The sequence below is a fragment of the Microcaecilia unicolor genome, chromosome 11 (assembly GCF_901765095.1).
Source record: "Microcaecilia unicolor chromosome 11, aMicUni1.1, whole genome shotgun sequence".
In the NCBI taxonomy this organism is placed as follows: Eukaryota; Metazoa; Chordata; class Amphibia; order Gymnophiona; family Siphonopidae; genus Microcaecilia; species Microcaecilia unicolor.
The window spans coordinates 32,218,704-32,245,898 of NC_044041.1; the positions used below are offsets into that span (position 1 = coordinate 32,218,704).

General features: G+C 44.4%; 1 protein-coding gene across 1 annotated transcript in view; it reads left to right on the forward strand.

The window, feature by feature from the left end:
* LOC115479948 (N-alpha-acetyltransferase 25, NatB auxiliary subunit-like) overlaps positions 1-27,195 on the forward strand; it is a 94,180-nt gene that overhangs the window by 37,134 nt on the left and 29,851 nt on the right. The window contains exons 11-15 of the mRNA XM_030218286.1: positions 9,658-9,838; positions 12,415-12,514; positions 14,112-14,263; positions 15,064-15,189; positions 26,515-26,758. Of these exons, the coding sequence (XP_030074146.1) occupies positions 9,658-9,838; positions 12,415-12,514; positions 14,112-14,263; positions 15,064-15,189; positions 26,515-26,758 (803 nt within the window). The remainder of the gene's footprint in view (positions 1-9,657; positions 9,839-12,414; positions 12,515-14,111; positions 14,264-15,063; positions 15,190-26,514; positions 26,759-27,195) is intronic.

Genomic DNA, 27,195 nt, shown 5'->3' on the forward strand with positions numbered 1-27,195 from the left:
GCGATGGTTCCTGAAAAACGGGCAAGGCATGGCAAAGAAGAAGGGAAAAATCCCGGACGAAGTCAAGGCCTAAAATGGCCGAATAATGACGAAAAAGAAAGGAAACTTAAAACTGGGCAAAATTAAACTACTAGAAGATAAAGGAAAGTTACAAAAAAGGGGGTTCCGCAATGGGAACACAAAAAGGGACGAAAGAATTGCCGAAAGGCACACACATGAAAAGTTCTTTGGACCGAGGAAAGTGAGGCAACAGTAAAAAAACAAACAAAAAAAACACACCTTCTCCTCACCACGATAGAAAAAGCACAAAGGAGACTGCTCTCAAGGCAGGCGGGAAGGCACTTGCGCCTGCGCGGTAGAGCATGTCTCGCGCTGCAGCTCTCTTATGCTAATCATAAGTCCCAGACCGGGTGACTTGGGTCGGCGTCACCCACGTGTGAGAATTAATGTCCTGCTTGTCCTTGGAGAAGATGATATTTTACCACTAACTTGTGCTATTTTAGCACAGGTCTCATCTTATGCAATGAGACCTAGTTAATAATAATTAGGGTTAACAGTAAAATAACACACAGCCCACATTGATATCTTCCCCCTTAGTGTCAGTCTCAAGATAGTGGCTGCCACTGATAATGCTGTTGGCTCGGTACTCTATCTGGATAGCAACAATATTCTACTACTATCCAGATAGGATGGCGCTGAATATTAACACTAACTAGATTAACTTTAGCTCCACGTGTAGACTACTCCAGCACTGTCCAGATAGTGCCAAGTAGTTTGAGGAAATAGCTGGTTAGTGCTGCTGAATATCCTTCCCATCAGCACCTATTTAATTAGGAGCTGCCCCTACCCAAATAAATGCCTTTGAATTTTGTACTTGGAAATAGATTTTTCCTTTGCTGTTTGTTCTGTCTTTCATTTAAAAACATGTAAGTTAAAGCTTATGTTAACCTTGTCCTGCTAATAAACAGACATTCCCGAGTTTATGATATGGTGAGAGTAATTTTATGACTGCTTGTATTCATGAAAAACAGACATGATACACTTTCAAAGCATAAGTACATGCATCATATAGCTTTGAAAATTACCCCAGGAAAATGATGCACACATTTCTCAGAGCTATAGTTTGGTGCACCTAATTTTACTGAGGTAAAATACATGCCTTCTTTTGAAAATTCCAGAAATACATGTATGCTTGCGAATATTGTCCTTAGGAGCACCACCTCAGCCTCTGAGTAAAGTTTATGTACAAACAGGCTGTATATATGTAACTTTACTGACACACAGGACATACGATGTTAAAAGCCCATTTCTATTGAGAAACAAGCTGTTTTACCTGCAGAAACGGCATTCAGCATTATCCTTTATATGATGTTGAGTGGAATTTAAGAAGTGACTTTGGTGACGTTCATAATGTTCTGTACATTTTGTAGTGGAACTTAGCTATGCAAATCGGATTAATTTATTTGTTTTATAAATGTATACCCCACTTAACGGCTTACGATAAAAACATACATAATATAAAATAGTCCACATCACATCTAACAACTAACAGAACCCCCCCCCCCCCCCCCCCCCCCACAATATGTAACTGAAAACTTTTTTTCATTTTATTAATCCTTCATCTAAGTATTAAGAAAAGCTTGCAAAAACAAATTAGTTATCAAAACTTTCTTAAACTACTGTGTATACTCCATTTTGTCAATAGATATTAAAAAAATGTAATGAATATATTCCTAGTATTTTAGGAAAAAGAATAGCGAAATGGGCCAAAAGTTGGATCTGTGTGGATTGCCTTCCTGAAACTGGTCTGTTCAGAGGACAGAGCCCTGTTGGCTAGTGATTATCCTATTTGTGATTTGATAGGATCAAGCTAAAAGTAACTGAGCTCTCAACTACATCAGAGTGTGTTCTTTATACTGTAACATGAGCCATGGAATCCTGCCCCTGTAAATTCCAAAACAAGGATCCAAGTTTAGATTTATGGTCCATCAGATCTTATTTTGACTCAGCCATGACTCGTACATGTAAGTTTGGATTTGCCTGACTTGCTAGTAAGAGTATGATCCTCTTCTGTACGAAGTACCAGCTAAAATCCCATGTTTCTATCTTGTTCAGATCAATCTAAGAAAGCTGATCCAATCCCTTTGTTTCCCTGTTGCATGCATGGATTACATTTCTAGTTTATTCCCAAGATAGGACTACCTTCCCATGCATGCAGTGGAGCAAAACGCCACCTGAGTGAAGTGATAACCTGTGTAGTATTGTAATGTGATATGTACCTAGTCTGGTAGGAGTGAGTTAATAGGAGATACGATGTTCCTGTACAGAGAACAAGATCCACCAAGACTTTAGTCACTATGATAGCTATGTGGATAGGCATAAATATAAGAGAGGGAATGTAAGAGCTTAAAGAAAAATAGGGTAATGAGAGTGTTTGCAGAACCAGTATCATTTCACAACAAAGCATAAGTTACTTTGAAAAGATACCATAGTAAAGAATACTACAGGAAACTAAAATTGATAGTGTAGTGTAAACTGCTTTAACGTCATGGATTAAGATTAGGTATTAATCAGCTGGCAGTTCCTGTATTTATTTATTTATTTATTTGCATTTGTATCCCACATTTTCCCACCTATTTGCGGGCTCAGTGTGGCTTACAATACATTGTAAAAGATGGAAGTGGAGTTGGTTGCAGTACAGTTATGGATTACATTGTGAAGAATTATATAAGACAGAGTAAGCTCAGGATATTCTCAGGGGATCGGACAGTGGAAATAACAGGGGTGAGTTGAGAGGGGTGCAAAACATGACCGAGGGAACGGGGAGGTCTGACAGTTTTGGAATTGTAGACTGACTGACTTGAAAAGCTGGATGTACAAATAAGAAAACTCCTGAGATAATTTATAAGCACCAGTGTGTGCCAACTACTACTACTACTACTACTTAGCATTTCTATAGCGCTGCCAGGGTTACGCTGTACAAGTTTAAACATGGGGAAGGACAGTCCCTGCTCAAGAGAGCTTACAATCTAAAGGTAAAAACTATGTAGTCAGTGTAGGTATCAGGAATGGGAAGGTGGTTAGGCGCCAAAAGCAAGGGAGAAGAGGTGGGCCAGTGTGTGCCAAGACTTTGTGCTTCTTGAGCTGGAGAAAGAATGGGATTTATAGAGAGAATTATATATAGAGAGAGCCACTATTGTAGGTTTTCATGTCTGCTTAATAGCATCAGTAGATCTAAATACACAAAAGCTATGGAAGTATGAAAGGAAGGGGCCAGAGTCCATCTCCATCATTAAATTTGTACAATCATTCCAGTGAGCAAGAGGAATGAATGGAAATCCACTAGAGATGGGAGTAACTAGTGAGGTAATAAAATTTGCTGATGACACAAAGTTATTCAAAGTCGTTAAATCGCAGGAGGATTGTGAAAAATTACAAGCGGACCTTACGAGACTGGGCGTCTAAATGGCAGATGACGTTTAATGTGAGCAAGTGCAAAGTGTTGCATGTGGGAAAGAGGAACCCTAATTATAGCTAGGTCAAGCAAGGTTCCACATTAGGAGTCACGGACCAAGAAAGAGATCTAGGTGTCGTCGTTGATGATACGTTGAAACCTTCTGCTCAGTGTGCTGCTGCGGCTGAGAAAGCAAATAGAATGTTAGGTATCATTAGGAAAGGAATGGAAAACAAAAATGAGGTTGTTATAATGCCTTTGTATCGCTCCATGGTGCGACCACACCTCAAATATTGTGTTCAATTCTGGTTGCCACATCTCAAAAAAATATATAGTGGAATTAGAAAAGGTGCAGAGAAGGGCGACAAAAATGATAAAGGGGATGGGACAACTTCCCTATGAGGAAAGGCTAAAGCGGCTAGGGCGCTTCAGCTTGGAGAAAAGGTGGCTGAGGGGAGATATGATAGAGGTCTATAAAATAATGAGTGGAGTTGAACGGACAGATCTGAAGTGTCTGTCCACGCTTTCCAAAAATACTAGGACTAGGGGGCATGCGATGAAGCTACAATGTAGTAAATTTAAAACGAATCAAAGAAAATCTTTCTTCTCTCAACGTGTAATTAAACTCTGGAATTTGTTGCCAGAGAATGTGGTAAAGGCGGTTAGCTTAGTGGAGTTTAAAAAAGGTTTGGATGGCTTCCTAAAGGAAAAGTCCATAGACTGTTATTAAATGGACTTGGGGAAAATCCACTATTTCAGGGATAAACAGTATAAAATGTTTTGTACATTTTTGGGATCTTGTCAGGTATTTGTGACCTGGATTGGCCACTGTTGGAAACAGGATGCTGGGCTCGATGGACCTTTGGTCTTTCCCAGTATGGCAGTACTTATGTAGTTCATACAGGGGTGGAAGCAAAACAAGAAAAAAACACTACAAAGATTAGATCACCAAACAAGGGAGAACAATTGGCAAATACACAAGTACAGTGGGGAAGTACAAAGTATTACTTCAGGAACCATATGTTGATCAAAAACAAATTCAGGAATGGCTAAACTTTAGGATGAGAAACTGAGAACTGCAGCCCAGGTTGCTGGATTATAGAATAGCAGAGAAAAAAAACTGGTAAAATGGACGTATGTAGATTTTGTAAAAGTGAGCTGGAAATGGTATTCATCTTGTAGCTGCAAAGTTCTGATAGGAGAAAATATTTATACAGGATGGCACAATAGGAAACTTTGTAAATGCTACAGCATTGCTGTACCTGAAAAAGTGCTAATATGACCCTAAGGGAATTATGAAAATGAGTTATGATCACCTGGAGCATTCCCATTTCAACTGATAAGCTTGATACAAGAAAACTGGTTATAGTGGTAAGGGGGGGGGGGGGGGGGGGGGGAGCGACCCATTAGAATAACATTGATAATGGAGGTGTTGATGCCATGTGATTTTTCTGTGCATCACATGAAGAGAGAGAAGATCAGTTACCAAGCAGTGCTGTCAGAGACCACCTTGATTGCCTATACTTTATTACATCTTATGAACTCCGTAAGGAAGCTGTCTTTTGGCGTGATGCAAGTACAATGTCAAACACTGGCAGTAAATTTGACAGTTTGGAGATCATGCTCCACATACCCTTTGTTAGGAATGAGGTTCATTGCTGTCATGTCCCATGTGGAGACACTGCCCTCAAAACAAGTAGAAAAAATAGCATACAAAAGAACATAAAACTTCACTTTTGAGTGTCAGTGCAATTTCTATGCCCTTTGCCCTTCTCTCAAGTCCTAAAACCTGTTCCCCCAATCACAGCACTTCCAAGGATTAAAAACTAAAATGGCCTGCCTTTATTGTCTCTGCTAGACCAGTCCAAACCAACAGGTTGTGTCCCTTCCCAGCCAGCAGATGGCGTTAGAGATACTGAACCATTCCAGTGATGATGACATAAGTGCTGGTGCACACTGCAGCCTGAAAATCTCCTCCAGTATTTCTCTACCTGCGCCAGATGGTGCAGCAGGACCTAGGCCTAACTTACCAGGACACAATCTATGGCCTGCTGTCTTTGTGGGAAGCCAGGGTAGTTACTAGGCCCAAGGGAGATCCAGTGGCAGTTGGTAGGCTGCGGGAAATTGAAGTATGAGCTGGCCTGTAGCACAGATATACCCAGCAACCAGTTCAGTATGGACTGCAGGACCTTGTAGCTTAGTTCAGTTTCCTTTGCCCAGTTGATGTTGGGCTGGGTTCTAATTTAGGTCCAGGCTTGGGGAGCATTCCAGAGGAGGATTGCGAAGGTCTTGCTCACCCTTATGAATTACACTTTCAGCTACAGATCTTCTGACTTTGATGGGGATAGCAGGTGTGTTGCAGCCTGTTCTTCCACTATCAGGTCAGTCTCCAGGGCTAGACTTGGTAGAATGGAGTGTGGCAAATGAGATCAAGAACCATGTGACCCAACATCTAGGAGCATTTGGGGGCTCCTAGAGGTCAGTTGGATGATGATCCTTGGGCAGTACATCCACCATGCTCTCTCTGGGATGAAGGCACCTGGCTGAAGAGCCCTGATCCCTCTCCATGTTTTATGAGGAGTGAGGGGTGCTGCCAGGCATGGGCTCCCATCCTTACAGGAACAACAGACAGAGAGGCTGTGGAAGGCCTGCTGGATCCTGGCCCTGTCTGCGTCCCCTGGGAGTGGATCTCTGTGATGTGGTAGATGAAGACTTAGATGCCTTCCCCCCACCCAACCCTCCCCAGGGCTTGATTTGTGGTTGATGGAGGGTGAGGACTCTAGTTGTCTGGCTCTTCAGGCTAATAGAGCTGAGATGTTTGAACAAAGCTGGCACAGAAGTGCCAACCCTAGTGGTGCCTTTTCCTGGAGGGGCAGCAGAGTCCAGTCAAAGCCTTTCTTTTACTCTAAGCACTCTTGTATATTCCTGGCCATTTAGTGGCTCTGGAGGGCTTCTTCATGATTTTGGCTTCCTGAGGACCTGGATAGGTTTCTTTGCCTCCCTAAGATGCCTTAGTCACAGTAGTGACCAAGAAGACCGCCATTCTTTTGTCGATTGGTTTGGCACTCAAAAAGGACATTCTTGATAAGAGGGTGAAGCTGCTATATTAGCATCCCCTTCCTCATCCCGCCTCATCCACTGCTGTGGTTACCGGGGTATATTACATAGTAACATAAGTGATGACAGATGAAGACCTGAACAATCCATCCAGTCTGCCCAACAGTCGCACTCATGATCAATTCATGATTAAATCAACAATGAATGTGAGATTGTTTACTTGATCATGGTCATTCTTTGATGTTTCTGGGACATAGATTATAGAAGTCCGCCTGGGTGTGTCCTTATGTTCCTTACTACTGGAGTTGCTGTTAACGCTCACTTCAGTCTACCCAAATCCGTCTTGTCATTTTTGGGACCCAGATCGTAAAAGTCTACCCAGCAATGTCATCAGTTCTGATTATTGAAGTTGCCATTGAAGCCCTTTCCAGCCCATCCCAAACTGGATTGCCTTATATAAAACACAGACCTACAACGTTTGCCTGGCACTAGTCTTAGTTCTTTACGGCTGAAGTCGCCATCCAAGTGTCACTCAGCATCCACACGTGCAGCCATTTAAGTTTTATTTATTTATTTTTTTTTTGTACCATCTATTTTCTGAATAGGGATCCTCTGTGTTCATCCCACGCCTTTTTGAATTCTTTCACTGTCTCTACCACCTCCCTCGGGAGGGCATTCCAAACATCGACCTGGTGAGAAAGGGTGGAACAGCCCTCGAGTCTCCAGAAGTTGCTTGCTTTGAAGTTAGCAGCAGAAGCTATGAGGAAGGATACACCTATCTGGTCAGTTTCCCCTTTCATGGTGTAGCCTGGAGATGGTTGTGGCTCTGGTGTTGGACAGTCAACTCAGCCTCCAAGGTTCTTCTCAGTGAGCTACTGTTCAAGGGGTACTTACTTCATGAAGAGAACTTAGAGAAGCTTTTAGTGCTTCCTCCCTGGCCCCTGATTGTTGGGGTTCTCTGCAAGGCAGTACCTCATCCGTTCCTTCTGCTTGCGTTTCACAGACTGTGCTTTCTGGCTGGAGACCACCTGCATCAAAGCCCGGTGCTTATTCTTTTGGCTTTCCGCTTGGCCCTTAAGAGATGGAACTTGAAAAACGGGTTCTTTGGGGCTAGTTAATCCAATTCATTCAAAGCTCACACAAGTTCCAAGGCCTACAGCAGGACAGAACAGGGGGGGGGTGTCAACAGGGTAGGCATCTGACTGCAGCTGCCGTTTCAGCTGCGAGCATATGCCCCTCTTCTCCTCCTTTCTGTGGCCCTGTGGTTACAATATCTGCTGTAGTAAGAACTGTGAGGCTCTAACTGCAAAGCCCAATACAATTCAAACACGTGGACTGCATTCAGTTTAGCTAGCTGATATTTAGACCTACATAGGGTTCTGTAGATACTAAAACCTGTGGTTTAGACTGTAACAGATGTTTCCTCTGGTGGCATGGTTGAAAGGGAGACCGAGGCAGAAAGCCATGCATCAATGAATTTACGGCTTCTACTGTGAAATTGGCTCCAAAATAAACTGCAGCAATTCAGTGAGCAATGAGCATGGAAATTACTGCTGCATTAAAAACATGCAGTAATCCACAGCTCATTGCCAAAACGTTCCCCTTTTTGTCAACACTGATAGGAAGGGGTACATAAAGAAAAGTTTCAGGGTCTGTTAACCCCAACATTGTCTCGTGGCCTCCCTCTGAACTAACCTCTGTGACCTGCCAGTTACACAAGTGTTTGTTCATCCCTGGTGTCTAGCAGCACACTTCCTCCACCCCCCCCCCCCCCCCCCCCCATTAAAAAAAAGAAAGAGAGAAAAAAAATCCCTGGTGTCTAGCAATATCCTTGCTTCCCCCGCATTTAAAAAAAAAAAGAAAAAAAATTGTTTTTTAGCATCCTCCTCCTCCTGCCCCCACCTCCCCTTCCATCCAGGTCGTATTTTCGTGAAGACTACTAAATAAGAGAGAAATTCACTTATTTGCCAGACTGACCCTGCTTGGCATCCTGCAAGGTTAAGTGCCACCATTTTCCAAGATGGCAGGAGTTGAGGGGACATCGGTCCTGCTTCTTGAAGGTATGTCCTGGAGTGGGGTCTGGGGCCATGGTTGGGTGCCACTAGACACCAGAGAATTTTTTTTTTTTTAAGTCTGGGCAGGGGAGAGGCAGGGTGACTACTAGATTACCAGGGATATTGGAGCTGATGCAGAAAGCTATTTTGGGGCAGGGGTTTTGTGTTGGAGGGCTCTCCTGAGCCTTCTACGCTGCCTCAGACCTGACGGTACATTTTCTCACATTGTGCTCACCTGGTAGACCTCAGCGCACAACTTAAAAACTACTTTTAATTCCTGCAGATTGCGGAATAGCTTCCTTACAATACATCTTAATAATACTGTGCGCTGATGTCTACCACACAAGTCAGCTTCAGCACTGAAACCCTTTCTACATCGTGTGGCCAGTAACAAGTGCATAGACCACTTGTTAACAATGCACTTACCCACAGTAGCTTTTGATATTGTCCCCTGAGTTAGTAATGCCAGGCTGAGGGAGGATAGGGACAGAATTAGGACTTGGTGGAGGGCAGAAGCAGAGGAAGAGCTGGGACCTGAGAGTTGGGTTGAGAGCATAGGTTCGGATTGACAACAGGAAAAATTTGGTGGAGGGAGCATGTGTTGTGTGAGATGCTTATTTTCCATGCGCATAACCCATTAAAAAAAAAAATTCCTTGTAACCACTTCTGGAAGCTAGGAGTTAAAATAGTATTATATGCTACAAATATTTTATCCAGGTTTTATTTCATGAGTGTGTGTTTGTCAATTTCAAATGACTCGTAGCTTTTTTAATTAGGATCTACTGTAGAAGTACAGGTTGCCTGAAAACATTAATAAGCATCTATTTGGAGTACCCTACGAAAACATCTAATTGTCTGAAAAATAAACACCAACATTTCCAACTTGTACCTCCCAGGATTCAGAAGGCATAGGTATAATCAATCAATCAAAAAAAAAAAACTGCTTTTGGTATTGAAAGAGATTAATTTTTCTCCCATTTTTTTCTGTTCCAAGCAGAAATTCTCTAAAATAAGTCCTTTGCATCCCTCCTCTCAGTCCTCTGTTTATTTAAGTAATTTGATTTTTGTGGGGGTTTGTTATTTCGTTTTCAGGTGAAGAGGCTGCAGTGTGGCATTCCCTGACGTTACTAGAAGAAGGATTAGCAAATAGCCCTTCTAACGCCCAGTTCAAGCTGCTGCTTATTCGAATCTACTGCATGCTGGGTGCATTTGAACCTGTTGTGGATCTTTATTCCAGTCTCGACGCGAAACACATTCAGCATGATACTATCGGGTGTGTTTAAAGCCAAACAAGTACTGCTATTTGTGTCAAATCGCAGCTAAATCAAACCTGTTCTCTGTACTTGAAGCATGAGTAAAACACCAGCTCTTCAGAAGTTTACAAGTTATCTAAGGTTTCTGGCTGTATACTGTCCTATGATGCGTAGGGGTTTAGAAAACAGAAATGCCTATTTCAGACCCTTGGGGTTGGTGCAGTCCAGTGCTGATTCTCTGCTTAATTGCTAGGGTTCAAAAAGTTCTTAGCAGTCTGTTGCCAGTTTTAATTCTTGCTATACCATTTAAACTGATGCCCAGACCAAAGCCCTGTACAATCATCATAAAAATAAAAAAAGGACAAAAAAAGACAGGATAATCACACTAATTGCAAGTCTGTCGTGGAGGAGCAGCCTAATGATTAGTGCAGTGGCCAGGGAACAGGGTTCAGTTCCCACTGCAGCTCCTTGTGACTCTGGGCAAGTCACTTAAACCTTTGTTACCCCAGGTGCAAAACTTGATTGTGAGCCCACTAGGGACAGAGAAGGTGCCTGTGTAAAATGTAAACTGCTTTGGTTGTACCCCAGAAAGGCAGTATATCGAATCCATGACTCTTTAGACATGAGGGATTATAATATTCAGAATGTATCCATTCTTCTATCGTTCATGCCCTTCATTCTGTTAACTAGATCAAGAGGCATTCCGCACCCAAATGCTGCTTACCAAAGCCAGTGCTCTAGTATGTCTTGAGGGAATTGAATTTCTTCAACGCTGCTTCTTATTGAATCAAAGGATGTCCATAACTTTAATTTAATTAAAATTATATTTTGATTAGTCCAAATCTGGCACTTTAGTTTTTACTCAAAAAAAATTGACGTGTGTAGTCTGTGATTTATTAATTTCACGGTTATCTGCTTTCTGATGGAATAAGATTCACTTCTGGTCACACATAAATTCTTGCGTGTACGTGGAATCTGTGTTCTAAAAAAGTGGTTGAAAAGTGACCAGGAATATGTAATCTTTGTGCTGAAAGCATTTCTGATTTACTTTCGATAAAACATTAGGCCCCAATGCTCAAAACTCTGGCGCTATATGGAACAGCACTGGAGTTTACCGCTACAGCAGCACCCAATAATAACTCCTCATGCTTGAAACTAATAGTATGCAAATGATATGTGTGCTATTGGCTTCCACCATGAGGATAATCACACTAAAGTGGGCGGATTGTGCCTGGGCATGCGCTCAAGAGACCAGGCACAATCTTCAAACCCTCCTTCCCTTATATGGAAGTTAAGCCCTGCCCAGTGGGTGGAGTGTCGCCATTTTGAGGTTCCCTGGCCCAGCAGGAGGAGGGAGGGAGAGCTAGTCCCTCCTTCAAGGTAGGGGAGTTGGGGAGGACTACTAGCCCACCAGATCTAGCCTTCGGGGGAGGGGGGGGGGCTGGACAAGAGTCCCACTGGACCACCAGGTTTTATTTTTTAGGAGGGTTAGGTGTTTGGGGGTCCACCGAACCTCCAGGCACCTACGTCCTTGGGGGTGGGCGGTCTGAGGTCCACCAGACCACCAGGGCCTTTGACATTTTTTTTGGGGGGGGGGGGGCTGGAGTCCCACTGGACCACAATGGTTTTAAAGTGTTTGGGGGGGGGGGGGGGGGTTGGCCAGGCTACTTCACAAACCCTAAGGCCAGCTCCAAGCTGGAGTAGGGTTTGCAGCCGGAGGAGCGTGCTTCCCGCTGAGCATTGGGGAGGAATAGCCAATGAGGCAGTCAGCATGCATTTACATGCTCATTGCCATGACTTTCTCCATTCTATGCCTATGTTTATATTTTAAAAAAATCAAGGGTTAAAATTCCTTGTTTAGGGGTCTTTTTACTAAGGTGCACTAATGGATTTAGCGCACGCTAAATGCAGCGCAGCCTATTATATACCTGTGGTCTGCATGGCACTTAATACACGCAGAAGCTCCCAAAGTTTTTGCGTTCACGGCACCCCCCCCCCCCGGCCACATAGGTCTCCCTTTCCCTGTAGCCCTCTGCCGTCCCCAAATCCAGCATCCTTCTTTCCTGCAGGACCAGGGTCGGTGTTGTTTCCTTCTCTTTCCCCCGCCGCATCTGAAGTGCTTGCAGCTTACATTTTCAGGCCATTTGCGATTCACACAGGCACTCCGGAGCCTTCCCAGTTTTCCACGTCTGGCCCTCTCTGATGCAACCTCCTGTTGAGAGGGCTGGACGCGGCAGCAGAGGGAAGTCCCCCCACAGTGCCTTTGTGAATCGCGGATGGCCCGAAAATGTAAGCTGCAAGCACTGCAGCTGTGGCGGGGGATGAAACAGGAAGTGGCAGATGCCGGACCCGTGGGAGAGGAAAGTAGGGAGCGCCGTGCCACCCCTGAGAGTTTGCTGCGGAAAACCAGGGTGCTATAGTGTACAGTTTGGGGAACCACTGTACTAATTCGTTAGTGCACCTTAGAAAAAGGACCCTTTAGTATTTTGGTTTCTTTGCCACTTTCGTAGTCTCTACTCACATTGAATAAGAGGTGTTGGATAACACACCAAGCATGTTTTTGATATGGACTTGATAGAAAATGTTTTTGTTTTAGTTACCTGCTGACACGGTATGCAGAATCACTGGGCCAGTATGCTGCTGCTTCACAATCTTGCAATTTTGCACTCAGGTTTTTTCACTCCAACCAGAAAGATGTAAGTGAAAAGCAGTTTTTTGTTTAATCCTTAGTGGTAACTGCATGCAGTTACTTTTAAAATAGCAGATGGGTGATCTGTAAGTCCTCTGTGATCCTTTGGAAGTTCAGTGTGGGGGGGGGGGGGGGGGAATGTTTCTGTTGCTAAGCTGGAATCCTGTGCATTGCTTGTGGAATTCTCCAAATTGGAGTCCCTGAGAATCGCCAGGCTGCAGAGGTCACGTCCTTAGAACCAGGTGTCAGTCATTTCAGAGTTGGACCAGACTAGAAAAAAGGCAGTTGGAGGAGGGGAAATCCTCCAGTGTTGCAAGCAGTTACATCTGCATAGCTGCAGTGTTTCATCGCTTAATTATTTTTCATTTCTTCCTTTATTTTTAAAAACTACCAGGCAAACACACACATTGTTTTTTGCAATCCGGTAATTAACAGAACCCAAATTTTGTATTTGAGCTCATGGAAGTGTTGAGCTGCTGCCTTCCTTTTAAATGGGGAAGCCACAGCAGCAGCCCAAGGCAGCTGATCAGTACTCCGATGTTGAGCCTGACAGTGGGACCCAAGTGTTGCACCATCGTGCCCAATCTCTCTCTCGTCACGGAAAGAGAGAAGTCCAGTTAGACCCATCTCCTCTCAATGTTATTCACTGTGAATTTAAGGGGAGCCCAGTGCCAGCCTAGAACACCAGAAGATTGTACCTCTTGGGCTGGGCTTTTTGCATGGAAGCAGCACCAAAATCATTAGGCTGGTGACCATATTATGCAGGGTCACAGTGATATTTCATCTTGTGCAGGGTTGGACTGGAGTAGAGGAATGGGGACAGTAGCATGGGCTAGTTTAAGGAACCTGTTAAGCTAGAAATGGCCAGCAGGCTATATGTTGATGCCTTTCTGTGGGAGATGTGATGACTTAGTTTCTACAGGTGTGACCCCCTGCTGGCTGAATAGTGGCATTCTGTAATTTGTCTTGGAGGAAATTTCCCTGCCTGCTGTTGGTCAGCAGAAGAAACAGTCACACTAGATCCATTCAAAGGATGGAGTATAAAGAGGGTAATACAGTTAGGAGGTTAGGGTAGTTTAGAGCTATGTATGCTAGAAAATATTGAGCACATACTCTGAAGAGTCAACTGTGAGTTAGAAAACAGTTGAGAATCTGGTGCTAGCCTGGAAAATTATGATGAAAATGCATATTTTAAAAACTCTTCTAGTATGTCAGAAGCAAGATGGTATTAGATTGCATATTGTATTCTATTCTATCAAAAACATTATTGTAGTCTCTGTCTATCTAACCTTTGAACCGTTAAATGAGACAGGAATCGGGCATGCTATGTATTAATCTGTTCAGACTTCACTTCCTTGATGGAACATATCCTTGGTTTGGCTCGTTATTGGTGACCAGTGATTGGTTGATTCTGTGCATAGGAAATCAGAATGTAAGCCATAGAACAAATAGTTGTTTAAAAAAAATGGAAAGTAGATTTGGTTGAATTTGTCAGGCTAATAAAATGAACCAGGTTTTATAATAATCTTTTGTAATTTTTTTTAATGTTCATATTAATGTAATAGTAACATTTTTTTTCCTTTATTCTTTTTTGCCCAATCTAGACCTCCGAATATATTATTCAAGCATATAAATATGGCGCATTTGAGAAGATACCAGAATTTATTGCTTTTAGAAACAGACTGAACAATTCGCTTCATTTTGCACAAGTCCGCACTGAACGGATGCTATTAGACCTCTTACTGGAAGCCAATATGTACGTATGCTGGAATCATAGGAGCATGTGAAAGTCCTGACCGGAAGCAGAACGCTTTCTCAATTGTACAGGATTCCAGTACCACCCAGAAAAGACAGTCTTGCTGCCATGCCCTGCGTACCCAGGATGGGCAGCCCTATGGCATACTGTAGATTCTGAAATAGGTACCAGCCAGTCATATGCCATCACCTCCCTGCATGAATTAAGTTTTTATACAGACAATTGTTTCAAGTAATTTCTGTGCATTGTATATAGAGAGTAATTTGTTAGTCTCTTAATTCAGTGTACTAATTTTGCTGACCTGAGGTTTATACAGATGCTAGATGTCTTAATTGAAGTTCTAAAATCTTGCAAGTGGGGTTATGATACGCTCGTATGGTTATTTTGGACAAGTTTTGATTATATAAGCTAACACGCTGTATGAACAAATGTAGTCAAAAGAAACATTTCTGGACCCAGCACTGTTTCTTGTGCTGAAAGCCTATCTCTAATGTGCACACCATTTTACATGTGCTCTCTCCCTGTCTGTACAAAGGAACCACGTCTAATCAAGTTGCATTATACCTGTAAATTTAATTATTTTTAAAGTCTTTTGCATAATTCGTGCTCCATTTTAGACTTAGAGCACTTTTCTGAAGACCGATTGAGTTTCCATATTAAGAATGGTTTTCTTTGCTTGGTATCATAATCTTTTCTCTGTAGACGTGAGGTAGTAGAATCATTATGCCAGCTGTTGGCTTATGTGAGAGATTTGGTGTCTTATTGTTAACAGCGGGTTTCTTTTTTTAAAAATTCTGCAGATCAATTAGTTTAGAAGAGAGTGTAAAATCCATGAGTTTGAGTCCAGAAGAAGATGATATTCCTTGGAATGATCTACGTGACAACAGAGATTTAACTGTTCTCTTTAATTGGGATCCAAAAGACAGGTAAATGGAGTATTATATAATTCACAGCTTGCATGATAAAGGAAACTTAGATGCTATGTGTCTGTAGAACAAAAACATATTAAAATATCTATTCCTATACCAGAACATATTAAACCATGAATTTTGAAACAGTTAATTTTTCTTATAAACCCCTCTGCCTAATATAGAACTTAGAGGTTTGCATAAACTCTAGAACAATGAAATAAGCATGAGTTAGTAGAAGTAATAAAATTTTGAGGAAATCAATTACTTTGACTGTGTTTCTAAAATTTTGTTTAAACCAATTGTACAAGAAAGGTCTTGTAACATTCATGTCTGGCCAAAAAAACAGCTAAATTGAGTAAATATATTCCAGCACTGGAGTAAGAAATTAAAATGTTCCCCTCTGGATCTTGTCTGTTGTAGTTTAATATTGTCATTAATTTGACCTTTACATTTTTCAGGGTTTAGCTTTAGTCTATGACTCCTTAGCCAATTCACCAGTTGGTCAAGTTTATTAATAAGTAAAAGTACATCATTTGAGTTGTAAACATCAATGGTGGTCAAAACTTGTACATCAATATATAAAGTAAAAAAAAAAATCAGTTCAAGGATTTTTTTTAGCCAAAGGTGATTAAAAAAAAAAAAAAAAAGGAACATTTCTCTGGTTAACTAGAACATTATTTTGCTCTGTGCTTTGGTGGTTTAAAAGATTGGGATATAAGAAAAGTTTGTAGGTTTATTGATTTTTAAAAGAAAAATTGAATTTCTTTTTTTTTAATTCTTTATTTATAATTTCAAAATTTTACATCACAAGAAAAACTTGTTACAGAAAAAACAGACCCAAAATAAACATTAGGATAAAATATCCAAAGAAAACTTTTGTAATCATATATTGTATGTCTTCTTTAAATCACAAATAGACAAGTAAGAGGGGGGCATGAAACAAAAAAAATGGGGAAATCAAAATAGGTATAATTTAGGAAAAAGCTTAACACGCATTTTCTCACCTATTACAAATACTTCTAATCAGTTGTTAGCTTCCGCAGATAGTTTCCTTGAATCCAGAAACACTCTTAATTGCTCTGGCTGAAAAAATATGTATTTTATTCCTTGATATTTCAAAACACACTTACTAGGGTAATTCAGATAGTACGAAGCACCTATATCTAAAGTTTCCTTTCTCATACTCAGAAACAATTTCCTAAGTTCTTGTGTCTGCTTTGTCACATCTTGATATATTCTTACTGTTTTACCATAAAACAATTCATTCATCTTTCGAAAGTATATTTTTTTTTAACGCTTCAATGTCCTGTTGAAAAACTAATTGAACAAATAATGTCATTCTTTCAGACTGTTCAGATAAAGAAACTTCCAACAGTTCAGATATATTCAAATTTCCTTCCAAGATTTCTTTTCCTGAGGAATTTTTGTTTTGAATGTAGTAAACTTTATTTACCAGAGGTAAAGTTTCAGGGGAATATCTCAAAACTTCAATCAAGTATTTTTTAAAGACTTCCAGTGGTGATATTCCTATCTCTCTTGGGAAATTTAAGATACGCAAATTAAGTCTCCGATTATGGTTTTCAATTTGTTCAATCCTTCTTTTAATTATAAGTTTATCTTTAATCATTTCTGAGGATAAATCTTGTAGTTTTTTAACATCTTGTTTAATCTCCTTAGTTTGTGTGGAGAAATCTGTTCTAATATTCGCCAGAGATTCAGAAAAAGTGTTCATGGTACTCACAAGTGTAGAAATTTCCTTTGTGGATTTCTCTACGGTAGCTGCCAACTGTTGGAGAACAATCCAAATGCTCTCCAACGACACCATTCCCGAAGCTGCTTTCAATAGCTTCAATTCAACGCCGGAGCTCAAAGGTTCCAGCTCACCTGCACATACCACCTTTCCAGTACCTTCGATCGAGGTAGTCCCAGCAAACACTCCGGTTTCGGGTACTCCTCTCTGGTTCTGGCGGCTGTCGGGAGGGAGCGGCGGATGAAGCGCCGGAGGTGAGAGAGTAACATCCAGGTCCAAGTCCTCAAGGTTTTCCCCTGCCTTGAGGAGAGCCGGACCCCTCACGGCGTCCTGGGTAGAAATTCGCGAGGTGTACCTTTCAATCGACGCCTGACAAGGGGAAGAGGTCCGGGTTGTCGAAGCTTCTCCTCGGACCGTTCCCTTTCTTTTTGTATGAGGCATCGTAGGAAAAATTTCTTTAGTCGGCGTCGATACAAGAAGGGCTCTATCCTCGTTCAACTGCGTGTCGCCATCTTGACACGCCCCCCTCGAAAAATTGAATTTCATAGAAAGCAATCTTCATTTATTAACTTGTTTAAAATTGTGTGGAAAGAGTTTTACATTATTTTAACTTTATAGCCTAGAGCATTAACAGTAGAGCCTAGTTCAGGGCCCTCAAGAGGGCACAGATTTCCCCACCAGTTGCTTGGAAAGATTAGAGCAGGAACAGCAACCGGGGCATTCCCAGTCCTTTAAGAATATGACTGCAACCTTTCTTGGCCTGTGCAGACATCTGGGCGCACTTACTACAGCACGCCACGTAGTGGTTGGGTCTGGGGCAGCAAACACTTATGTGGTATGCGTCAGACAGGATTTTTTTTTGCTTTATCTGTGATCACCTCCTTCAGTTTTTTTTTCCTGCTTTTGCTCTTCCCCCCCATAGAGAAAAGGATGGATTCTAAGTCGAAACGAGAGGGAATTTTTAGAAGAGAAGGGAGCATATCTGTCAAATCTTGAGCGGATGGGAAAGACTGACAAGGGTGGCAGTTAGTTGCCTCTAGGGGGGGGGGGGTGTGCATGCTGGAACAGGTTTTAGAAGGTATTCGAGTTTTCTCAGCTCTACGGAAAGCAGGTCCAAGCTGGCACCATTGTGTGATGGCGTCACCTATGTGCAACTGCCTTATCCCGCTTGTCCATAAAGAATGATTATCTACAATACCAATAAAAACAGAAATGTACTTCCTTTTGTATTGCACAATCAGTGGCATAACCACAGGGGGCCTGGGTCCCCCCACCCCACACGTTGAGCTCAGATCTTCCAAAATTAGTCATCACCTTTGCTGTGGCTGGCAGGGATCCCCATGCTGTGCCAGCTGAAGACCACCTCCTCTGGTCTGGCAACCAGAGCTCTCCAAGCTCTGCAGCTGGTGGCTGTGTTCTCAAGCTGCTGCCTCCACTGCTGGCCCCCCATGCATACTCGGCTTTCACACGTGCAGAAAAACCAAGCATTCACAGGGGTGGGACAGCAGTGACGGCAACAGCTTGTGAACACTGCTGCTGGCTGCAGAGCTTGGAGAGTTCTAGCTGTTGGAGTGGCAAAGGAAGAGGAAGTCTTCACCTGGAGGGGCACAAAGATCCCTGCTAGCTCAGGTATGTATATTTTGCATTCAGGCAGGGAGAAAATTTGTTGCCCGTCACTTTTAGGTTCAGCCCTGCGCCTGGCCCCCCCCCCCCTCCCAAACCATCTGACTATTCCACTGAACACATTACAAAGACGTATGTGAAACATTTATATCAAAGTAAACATATTCCAGTTAATAAATTCAAAATAAAACACTTTTTTTTCCCTACCTTTGTTGTCTGGACATTTTATTTTTCCATCATGTTGGTCCCAATTTAACTTTTCTGCTACCTATTAACTTTCCATATTCTCTCATTCCTTAGCTGTCCAATTTGTCATCCTACTCCTTCCCCAGCCTGCTATTCCTTTCTATCTTTCATCTACCCTCCATACTACCTCTGTATTTGCTATCCTCTTTTTGCTCATTATTTTGCCACTCCTTCTTGGCCTCTCCCATATAGTTCTGCCATTTCCACTATTTCCCTTCCTTCTCCCTCCCTCCCTCCATTCTCATAGCCCAGTATCTCCTTCTCCTTCCTTCCCCCTCCCATGGCCCATCTCCCTGTCCCTTTTCTTCCACCCCCATCATCTTCCTGCCACATCCCTCCTGCTGCCCCCCTCATGCTGTACCCTTCCCCCTCAATGGTCCAGCATTGCTCCCTCCCGTCCACTCCTGAGCCAGTATCCTTCCACTCCATCCCACATAACCCAACATCTCTTCTTCCCTTCCTCCCTTCCTTCCCTGGGTCCAACATCTTTTTTCCCAACTGCCTTCCATCTAGCATCTCTCCCTCACTACCATCCTTGGGTCCAACATCTCTCCCTCTTTCTTCCTTTCCTCTACCCCATTATCCATCTCTCTTCCTCCCCTCTATTCCTGGCCCCCCCGGGGTCTACTTTAAAACAGCTCCAGGGGGGCCCCTTTGGTCTGCCATTCCTTTCCCTTGTTGCCACCCCATCTAAAGTCTCTTTCCCTTTCCCTCACTCTCACTTTCCTTGTCTAATTTAAATCACATTTTTGTTCACAGGAGGTCACCAACAGTGCAGGGATTCTGATATGCTGCCTGCATCTGCCCCGGCGCTGTTGCTCTGCTGCGTTCCTTCCAGGCTGACACAGGAAGGGGTTGGAATGTGGCAGAGTAACAGCACCGGGGCAGATGCAAGCAGCGTATCAGAATCCCTGCTGCATTGATGACGTCCTGTGTTCAAAAATACAAAGTTAGACAAGGAAGGTGAGGGGAAGGGAAAGAGACCTTAGATGGGGTGGAGAGAAATAGGAAGAAATGATGGACTGCAGGAGCCCCTTGGTGCAGGGCAGTTGCCCTGGTCTCATCCCCTTTCCCTTATGTCCGCATATTCCATTGCCTGGCTTGAACACTAGGGGATGCTATTGTTAAACTCAAGAGTCTCTGAAATCCAAAGTGTGTTATCTTCTGTGGAGTGAAGGAGTAGCCTAGTGGTTAGTGTGACAGACTTTGATCCTGGGGAACTTGGTTTGATTCCCACTGCAGCTCCCTGTGACCCTTAGCAAGTCACTTAACCCTCCTTTGCCCCAGGTACAAATAAGTACTTGTATATACTATGTAAACCACTTTGAATGTAATTGCAAAAACCACAGAAAGGCGGTATATCACGTCCCATTCCCTTTCTGTGCAAGAAATAAAAACTAATTGTCATGAAACACCTAGCTACCCGCCTGAGGTTACCCCACAGCCGCTTAGAGGGTCTATCCCAGCACAGCTCAGGTCCACCAGCACCTGCCCCCTTGTGCTTTACACTAGCACCCACCGACTGGGTCACAACCGCCTCTGGGCAAGTCTCCCCAGTGATTTCTAGGTTAATGGGGCCACACACCCAGTGGTCCCACAGTTCCCAGAAAGCACTCACAGACCCAACACACACACTACCAGGATTCTCAGAACTTGGAACAGTGGACAAAAAAAAAATGCAGATGATAAACTGTAATTTCCTCAGCGACCCTCCAGACCGGTCAAGACGCGTGGGTTATGTCCTCCTACCAGCAGAGGGAGACTGAGAAAACACTAAGCTTTTGAAGCCTGTATATATAACCTGTGCAGAACCTCCACTAGCCAGTATTTTCTCAGTCTCAGCAGAGGTAGCAGTTGACAGCCTGTGCAGTCTCCAATAATCTGGTGAGGTAGTTTGTCATTGGGTCGTAGGATTTTTTCCTTCCAAACTTTATTCTGTTGCAGTACCTTGTACGTGTGTGTGTAAAAAAAAAAAAAAAAAAAAAAAAGTGCTTTGGGGCCCTGGGTCTGGTGGGGCCCAGTTTTTCCCCCTGGGGTGTTACACCTATGTTTGGGTCCCTCCCCCTGTGCTGCTCTCTATTTCTGTTTGCTTGGCAGCTTTGTGCCTCGACTGCTTTCTCAGTATTGTAGCCTTGAGTGCCTTACAATTTCCAGATGCCAGAATTAGAGTACTGTGCCTTTAAGGTCAGTTATTCTATTTCGTTTTGCTTGGCAGCTTTGTGCCTCGGCTGCTTTCTCAGTATTGTAGCCTTGAGTGCCTTACAATTTCCAGCTGCCAGAGTTGGAGTACTGTGCCTTTAAGGGCATTTATTTCTTTATTTTCAGCGGACCGAACGGGGGTTTTGATTCCTTGCTGGAACGAGAGAGCAGCGCTTTCTCCAGTGCTTTTGCAGTGTGAGTGAGTTTTTGGTTTGGCGCGTTTGCGGAACAGCTTTTCCCTTCCCTCGTGGTTTATGGCGGCCCAGCTCCTCCGATGTCGCGCGTGCTCGTGGCGAGGGGTAGAGGCGCCGGGCGCTCAGTGTAGCTTTGCGGTGCACCTATAAAGGTGGCTGCGGCACCCCCCGACTTGACCGCGGAGGGATCGATGGTGTCGGGAGTCTCCGGGTCAGCGGGAGCGTAGGCAGGGCCGCTGTCAGCGGGAACAGTTTCGGCGGGAACAGCCGCCATCTTGAGTCTGACGCGGCCCATGGAGCCGGCTGGTTTTGGGCCTGCGGCCTCCGTTTTTGGCACAAAAGGGCCTAATGACGGTCCAGGAATGGTGGGCTTTCCTCCAGATTTTGTCTGGACACGGTATCAGGCCTGGAGATCGGGACCCCCCCCCCTCCCCCCCCCCCCCAAATGGAAGAGGGGGCTATTTCCGTCTTGGCTGAGAGACCACGGTTAGAGTGGTCAGAGGACAGGCAATGTTTTTCTCCTGTAGCTGCAGAAGCTGCGCTTAGTGATCTGGGGGAGTCAGATGGAATTGACGGCTCTCAGGAGCAGGATTGTTGGATTCCTGGAGAGGATCCTTCAGTAGTGCGGATTTTCCATAGAGATGAGCTGTCAGAACTCATAGATCAGGTGTCGTCCACCCTTCAGTTTGGTCCTGAGGTGGCTTTGGGGGAAACTGTCCAGGATCCGTTGGTGAAGGGCATTCAGCGTCAGGCGTGATCCTTCCCTATGAACAAGGATCTCCGGGAGATGATTTGTCAGGAATGGGATTTGCCGTGTAAGGTGGCAAAGGCAATGGCGAGGCTTTATCCCCTCCCTCAGGACGATAGGGATTCCTTTAAGGCTCCCACGGTAGATGCAGTAGTGACGGCAGTAATTATAGCTACGGCTATCCCGGTTGATGGAGGAACGGCCCTCCGTGATCCTCAGGATAGGAAGTTGGGATCTTTTCTCAACTGTAGTTTTGTTTTGTCGGCTCTAGCCCTGCAGGCCTCGGTTTGTGGGGGTCTGGTAGCTCGGGCATGTTTTCGTTGGGCCGAGAAGCTCCTGGATGATTCGGTAGATGTTGGTTCTTCTGGGGGTCAGGAGTTAGCCGACTTGGACATGGGTTCATCCTTTTTGTCTGAGGCTTTTATGATTTGTTGCCTACTTCAGACAAAAAATATGGCTATGGTTGTGGGTCTCTGCCACTTAAGGGAGCTATGCTCTTTGGAGAAGATTTGGACAAGTTAGTGTGAGGTCTTAGTGATACCAAGGTTCTATGGCTTCCAGATTTTCGGTTCAAGGCAGGGGCCAGAACTAGTTCCTCTCTGGGACGGTTTAGGGAGGCTCAGCGGTATAGGCCGGGCAGATCGAGTGGGACCTACCCCTAGCTGTCTGTTTGTCCAATTTAGATTGTAAGCTCTGTTGAGCAGGGACTGTCTTTTCATGTTAATTTGTACAGCGCTGCATAAGTCTAGTAGTGCTATAGAAATGTTTAATAGTAGTAGGACCTCTAGGGGTCGGTTTTTCCAGCGCACACAGTTCTTTCGTGAGAGTCGTCGCGGAGGGCGTGGCTTTTCCGCGGGAGGTTAGTATTCAGGCCACAATTCCCAATGAAGGTGTGCGGGCTCAGGCTCTGGTGCATGTTGGGGCTCGGCTGAGTCTGTTTTACCAGAGTTGGGCCCAAATCAGGTCAGATCAGTGGGTTCTCAAGGTGTTTCGAGGCGGATGTGCGCTGGAATTCGAAAGCTGTTCTCCCGAAGTGTTTCTGGAATCCCTCTGTCGGTCTTGGAGCAAGAGGGCAGCAGTGAGGGACACTCTGCGGTGGCTGCTCGCGTTGGGAGCCGTGGTTCCTGTTCCTTCAGATCAGCAACGCTCAGGGTGCTATTTGATCTATTTTGTGGTCCACAAGAAAGAGGACACTTTTCGTCCCATTTTAGATCTCAAAAGGGTCAATGCGGCACTCAAGGTGCCCTCTTTCCGGATGGAGACGTTGCGGTCGGTCACTGGTGCGGTCAGGAAAGGAGAGTTTCTCACTTCCCTGGATTTGACGGAAGCTTATCTTCACTTTCCTTTGTGCAGCCTTTTGGTTCCAAGTTACAGGGTCCGATTCGTCGGTTCCTTGCAGAGAAGGCGCCGACGGCCCGTACTTATCGTCAGGTCCTGGGCCTGATGGCGGCGACCATAGAGGTAGTTCCGTGGGCCAGGGCGCACATGCGTCAGGTACAGTCAGCTCTGCTCAGTCGTTGGTCCCCTCTGTCGCAGGACTTGGAAATGTGTTGTCCGCTGTCGGTGGCCCCTCGTCTCAGTCTCCGCTGGTGGCTCAGTCTGCGCAATTTGGGAAAGGAATGCCGTTGGAGTCCCCACAGGGGCTGGTAATGGTCACGGATGCCAGTCTGCAAGGTTGGGGGGCACATTGTCTCAGTCAGGTAGCTCAAGGCCGGTGGTCTCGGGCAGAAGCAGAGTGGTCCATCAACCGGCTGGAAACTCGGGCCATTCGGGTGGCGCGCCAGGCCTTGACGTCGGTGGTTCGCCACAAGGCAGTCCGAGTGCTCTGTGACAATGCCATGGCAGTAGCATATGTCAACCGTCAAGGGGGGAACAAAGAGCCTTGGCGGCGCAGTTGAACTCATCTTCAGGCTCTCTTGGCAGCGCATGTGGCCGGGGTAGGTCACATAGATGCAGATTATCTCAGCAGGCACACTCTAGATCCCAGAGAGTGGTCTTTTCTTCGGTCAGTGTTCCAGTGAGTTGTGTCGGTCTGGGGACTTTCGGTGATCTTAGGGCAACGGCTCGCTATGCGCAAGTTCAGAGATTTTTTTTTTTTCAGTCGCTGAAGAGACCCTTGAGCGGAGGAAATCGACACTCTTCTGTTGCCTTGGCTTCGGGAGTGACTGTATGTGTTTCCTCTGTGGCTGTTAGTCGGTCGAGTAATATAGCGCATCGAACATCACTCCGGTCGGGTGATTCTGGTAGCTTCGGATTGGCAGCGTCGACCATGGTATGGAGACCTGGTGCGGTTGGCAGGGGCGGCGGCCCTGCCTTTGTTGGGATCAGTTCTGTGTCAAGGCCCGATAATCATGCCGGATCCGGCTCGGTTTTCGCTTATGGTTTGGCTCTTGAGCGGCACAATTTGAAGAAGAAGGGGCTTTCGTCCAGTGGCGTTGCTACGATGTTGAGTTGCCGTAGACGATCCACTTCCTTGGTGTATGTCCGGGTTTGGAGAATCTTTGAGCACTGGTGTGAAGACCATCGAGTTCGGCCGTTTCACTCTTCGGTGGCGGAAGTTTTGGAATTTTTGCACGATGGTGTTGATAGAGGTCTGGCCTTGTCTACACTGAAGGTTCAGGTGGCAGCTTTGTCATGTTTTCGTGGGAAGCTTCAGTGAAAGTCCTTCGCGTCTGTGCCTGAGGTAGTGCGTTTTTTGAAGGGTGTTAAGTTGCTGCGTCCGCCTCAGTGACGGATGGTGCCTCCGTGGGATTTGAAGCTAGTTTTGGATGCTTTGATCAGGCCTCCGTTTGTGCCTCTGGTATCGGCATCTTGTAAGGATTTATCTTTAAAGGCGGTCTTGTTGGTGGCGATTACTTCAGCACGGAGTGTTTCAGAGCTTCAGGCTTTGTCTTTTAGGGAACCATTTTTGTCCTTTCTGAGGGAAAGGTTTCGTTGCGGACGGTGCTTTCCTTTTTTGCCCAAGGTGGTTTCCGAGTTCCATGTTAATCAGGTCATCTCTCTGCCAGTGTTGGGTGATATGGCTGGAGATTCGGAGCAGCGTGGTATTGCCAAGCTGGATGTCAGGAGAGTTTTGAGTTGTTATCTCTCTGGAACTCAGGACTTCAGAGCCTCTGACCGTTTGTTCGTTCTTCATGGTGGCCCAAAGAAGGGTGCAGCGGCTCCTAAGGTGACCATAGCACGGTGGTTGAAGGAGGCGGTTGCATCTGCTTACTTGGTGAAGGGTCCTGTGGTGCCTAGGGGCTGGTCTGCTCATTCCACTAGGGGAATGGCAGCCTCGTGGGCGGAGAATAGTATGATTTCTCTGTTAGATATTTGTCGGGCTGCGGTTTGGTTTTGTTGCATTCCTTTGTGAAGCATTATAGGATTCCTGTGCATGCAAAGGACGAGGTGCGCTTTGGGGCAGCAGTTTTGACCTCTGGCCTTAGTAGGTCCCTCCCATAAGTTAGTTACTGCTCTGGTACGTCCCACGCGTCTTGACCGGTCTGGAGGGTCGCTGAGGAAGGTGAAATTAGATCTTACCTGCTAATTTTCTTTCCTCTAGACCCTCCAGACCGGTCAAGAGCCCGCCCTGTCTGTATTGGAGGCCAGGAGGTGTATTTGTTGGATAATTCTTGGCTGCTGTAAATTGTTGTTTCTCTAATTGCAGACTGTTTATTTCTGTTTTGTGATAGGAGTCCGGGACAGGTGGGGCTCTTCTTTGATAGTCCACCTGTAGAAGCCCAACTGTTTTATCAAAGGCAAAGGAACATGTTTCCGTAAGAGCAAGCGGAAGATGTTTCTTGTTTTTGCAGTTTACTGTGACCACGTACAGGGTTGCTAGTTGTTGTTAGTGTTTTTTGTTTCTCTGCTTTGTCAGGGGTATACTGGCTAGTGGAGGTTCTGCACAGGTTATATATACAGGCTTCAAAAGCTTAGTGTTTTCTCAGTCTCCCTCTGCTGGTAGGAGGACATAACCCACGCGTCTTGACCGGTCTGGAGGGTCTAGAGGAAAGAAAATTAGCAGGTAAGATCTAATTTCACCAAGTAACTGAAAAATGGTTCAGTTAACTAAACATTTGCATACTTCCTAGAAAGTATGTGGGGAGGTATAGGACATATATAGCTGTTCACCAGTTATCAAATATAAATATAACTGTTGGCTTCAGCAAAGAGCTGTCTCTTGCTTCAGTTTAATAGCCAGCCACTGCTGGATAATTTCAGACCCCAGAACAGTCAAGTTTCAAATAAAAACTGATTAAATCACTTCAAGGCACTTCCTATTATCTGTGTGCTAAGAAAGAGGGGTAAGTCCTCTGTAACAGCTTTAAGCATAAATATGCACCACCTAACATGCACAACCTGATGGCCAAACTAGAGAAATACATCTCGGAATCAATTAAGGCAGGAAAATATCCAATATATTTTACAGACTTAAAACGCACTCATATGTTTGTTTTCCTAACTCTTTTTTTTTTTTTTTTAATCTAACATATCTAACAATTTTAAAACTTATAGGTAAAAGCCACAATGTAAAAATTAAAATTGTGCAATGAATAATAGTCAAATCCTAGCTGTGGTTTTTTTTCCATTTGTGTCAGGGATGTATCAGAAGAGCACAAAAAATTGTCCTTGGAGGAGGAAACCATTTGGTTGCTAATTCGATCCTTGACGCTCAGGTTGGTGAGCGGACTTACAAATCTTAGCCATACTGTTGAGCCAAAGAATTCAGAAAAAGCCACGGAGAATGGAGTATCTTCCCGAATCGATACCATCCGTTCTCTGCTTCAGCAGCTGGAAGTTGCAGTGGATTCCGGAAAGAAATTTATTGATAGAAAAATTCAGGTATCTGGTCTGAGGGAGAGGAGGAGGGGGGGTATGTGGCTGAAATTCCATTCAATTGTTCAAAGTTATCCCCAGATTTGACAAGACCCGTGCTTCAAGATAAAAATACATGCTTGGCTCACAAGCGATGTTGACCGAATAATCCATAATTTTAATGAGATGCAGCTGTCCTTTACTGATTAAATCCAGCCAGGACAAAAGACTGCAGAATCTCAGTTCCAGCTTTAACGGTTGTCTCTCTAAAACATAGTTGAGTGTAAGTATTAAAGGGCAAAGGAGCATTTTACAGTATATTTCCATATTGGTACCAGAATGTTTGTTTATATGCAGGGTATTAACTAGAGAGAGGTTTTCCTCTATTGTTTAAGCCATGAAGTAACTGAAATGTTTGTGTGAGTGAGCATATTGTGTGTTTATGCCAAGCAGTTCATCTGTTC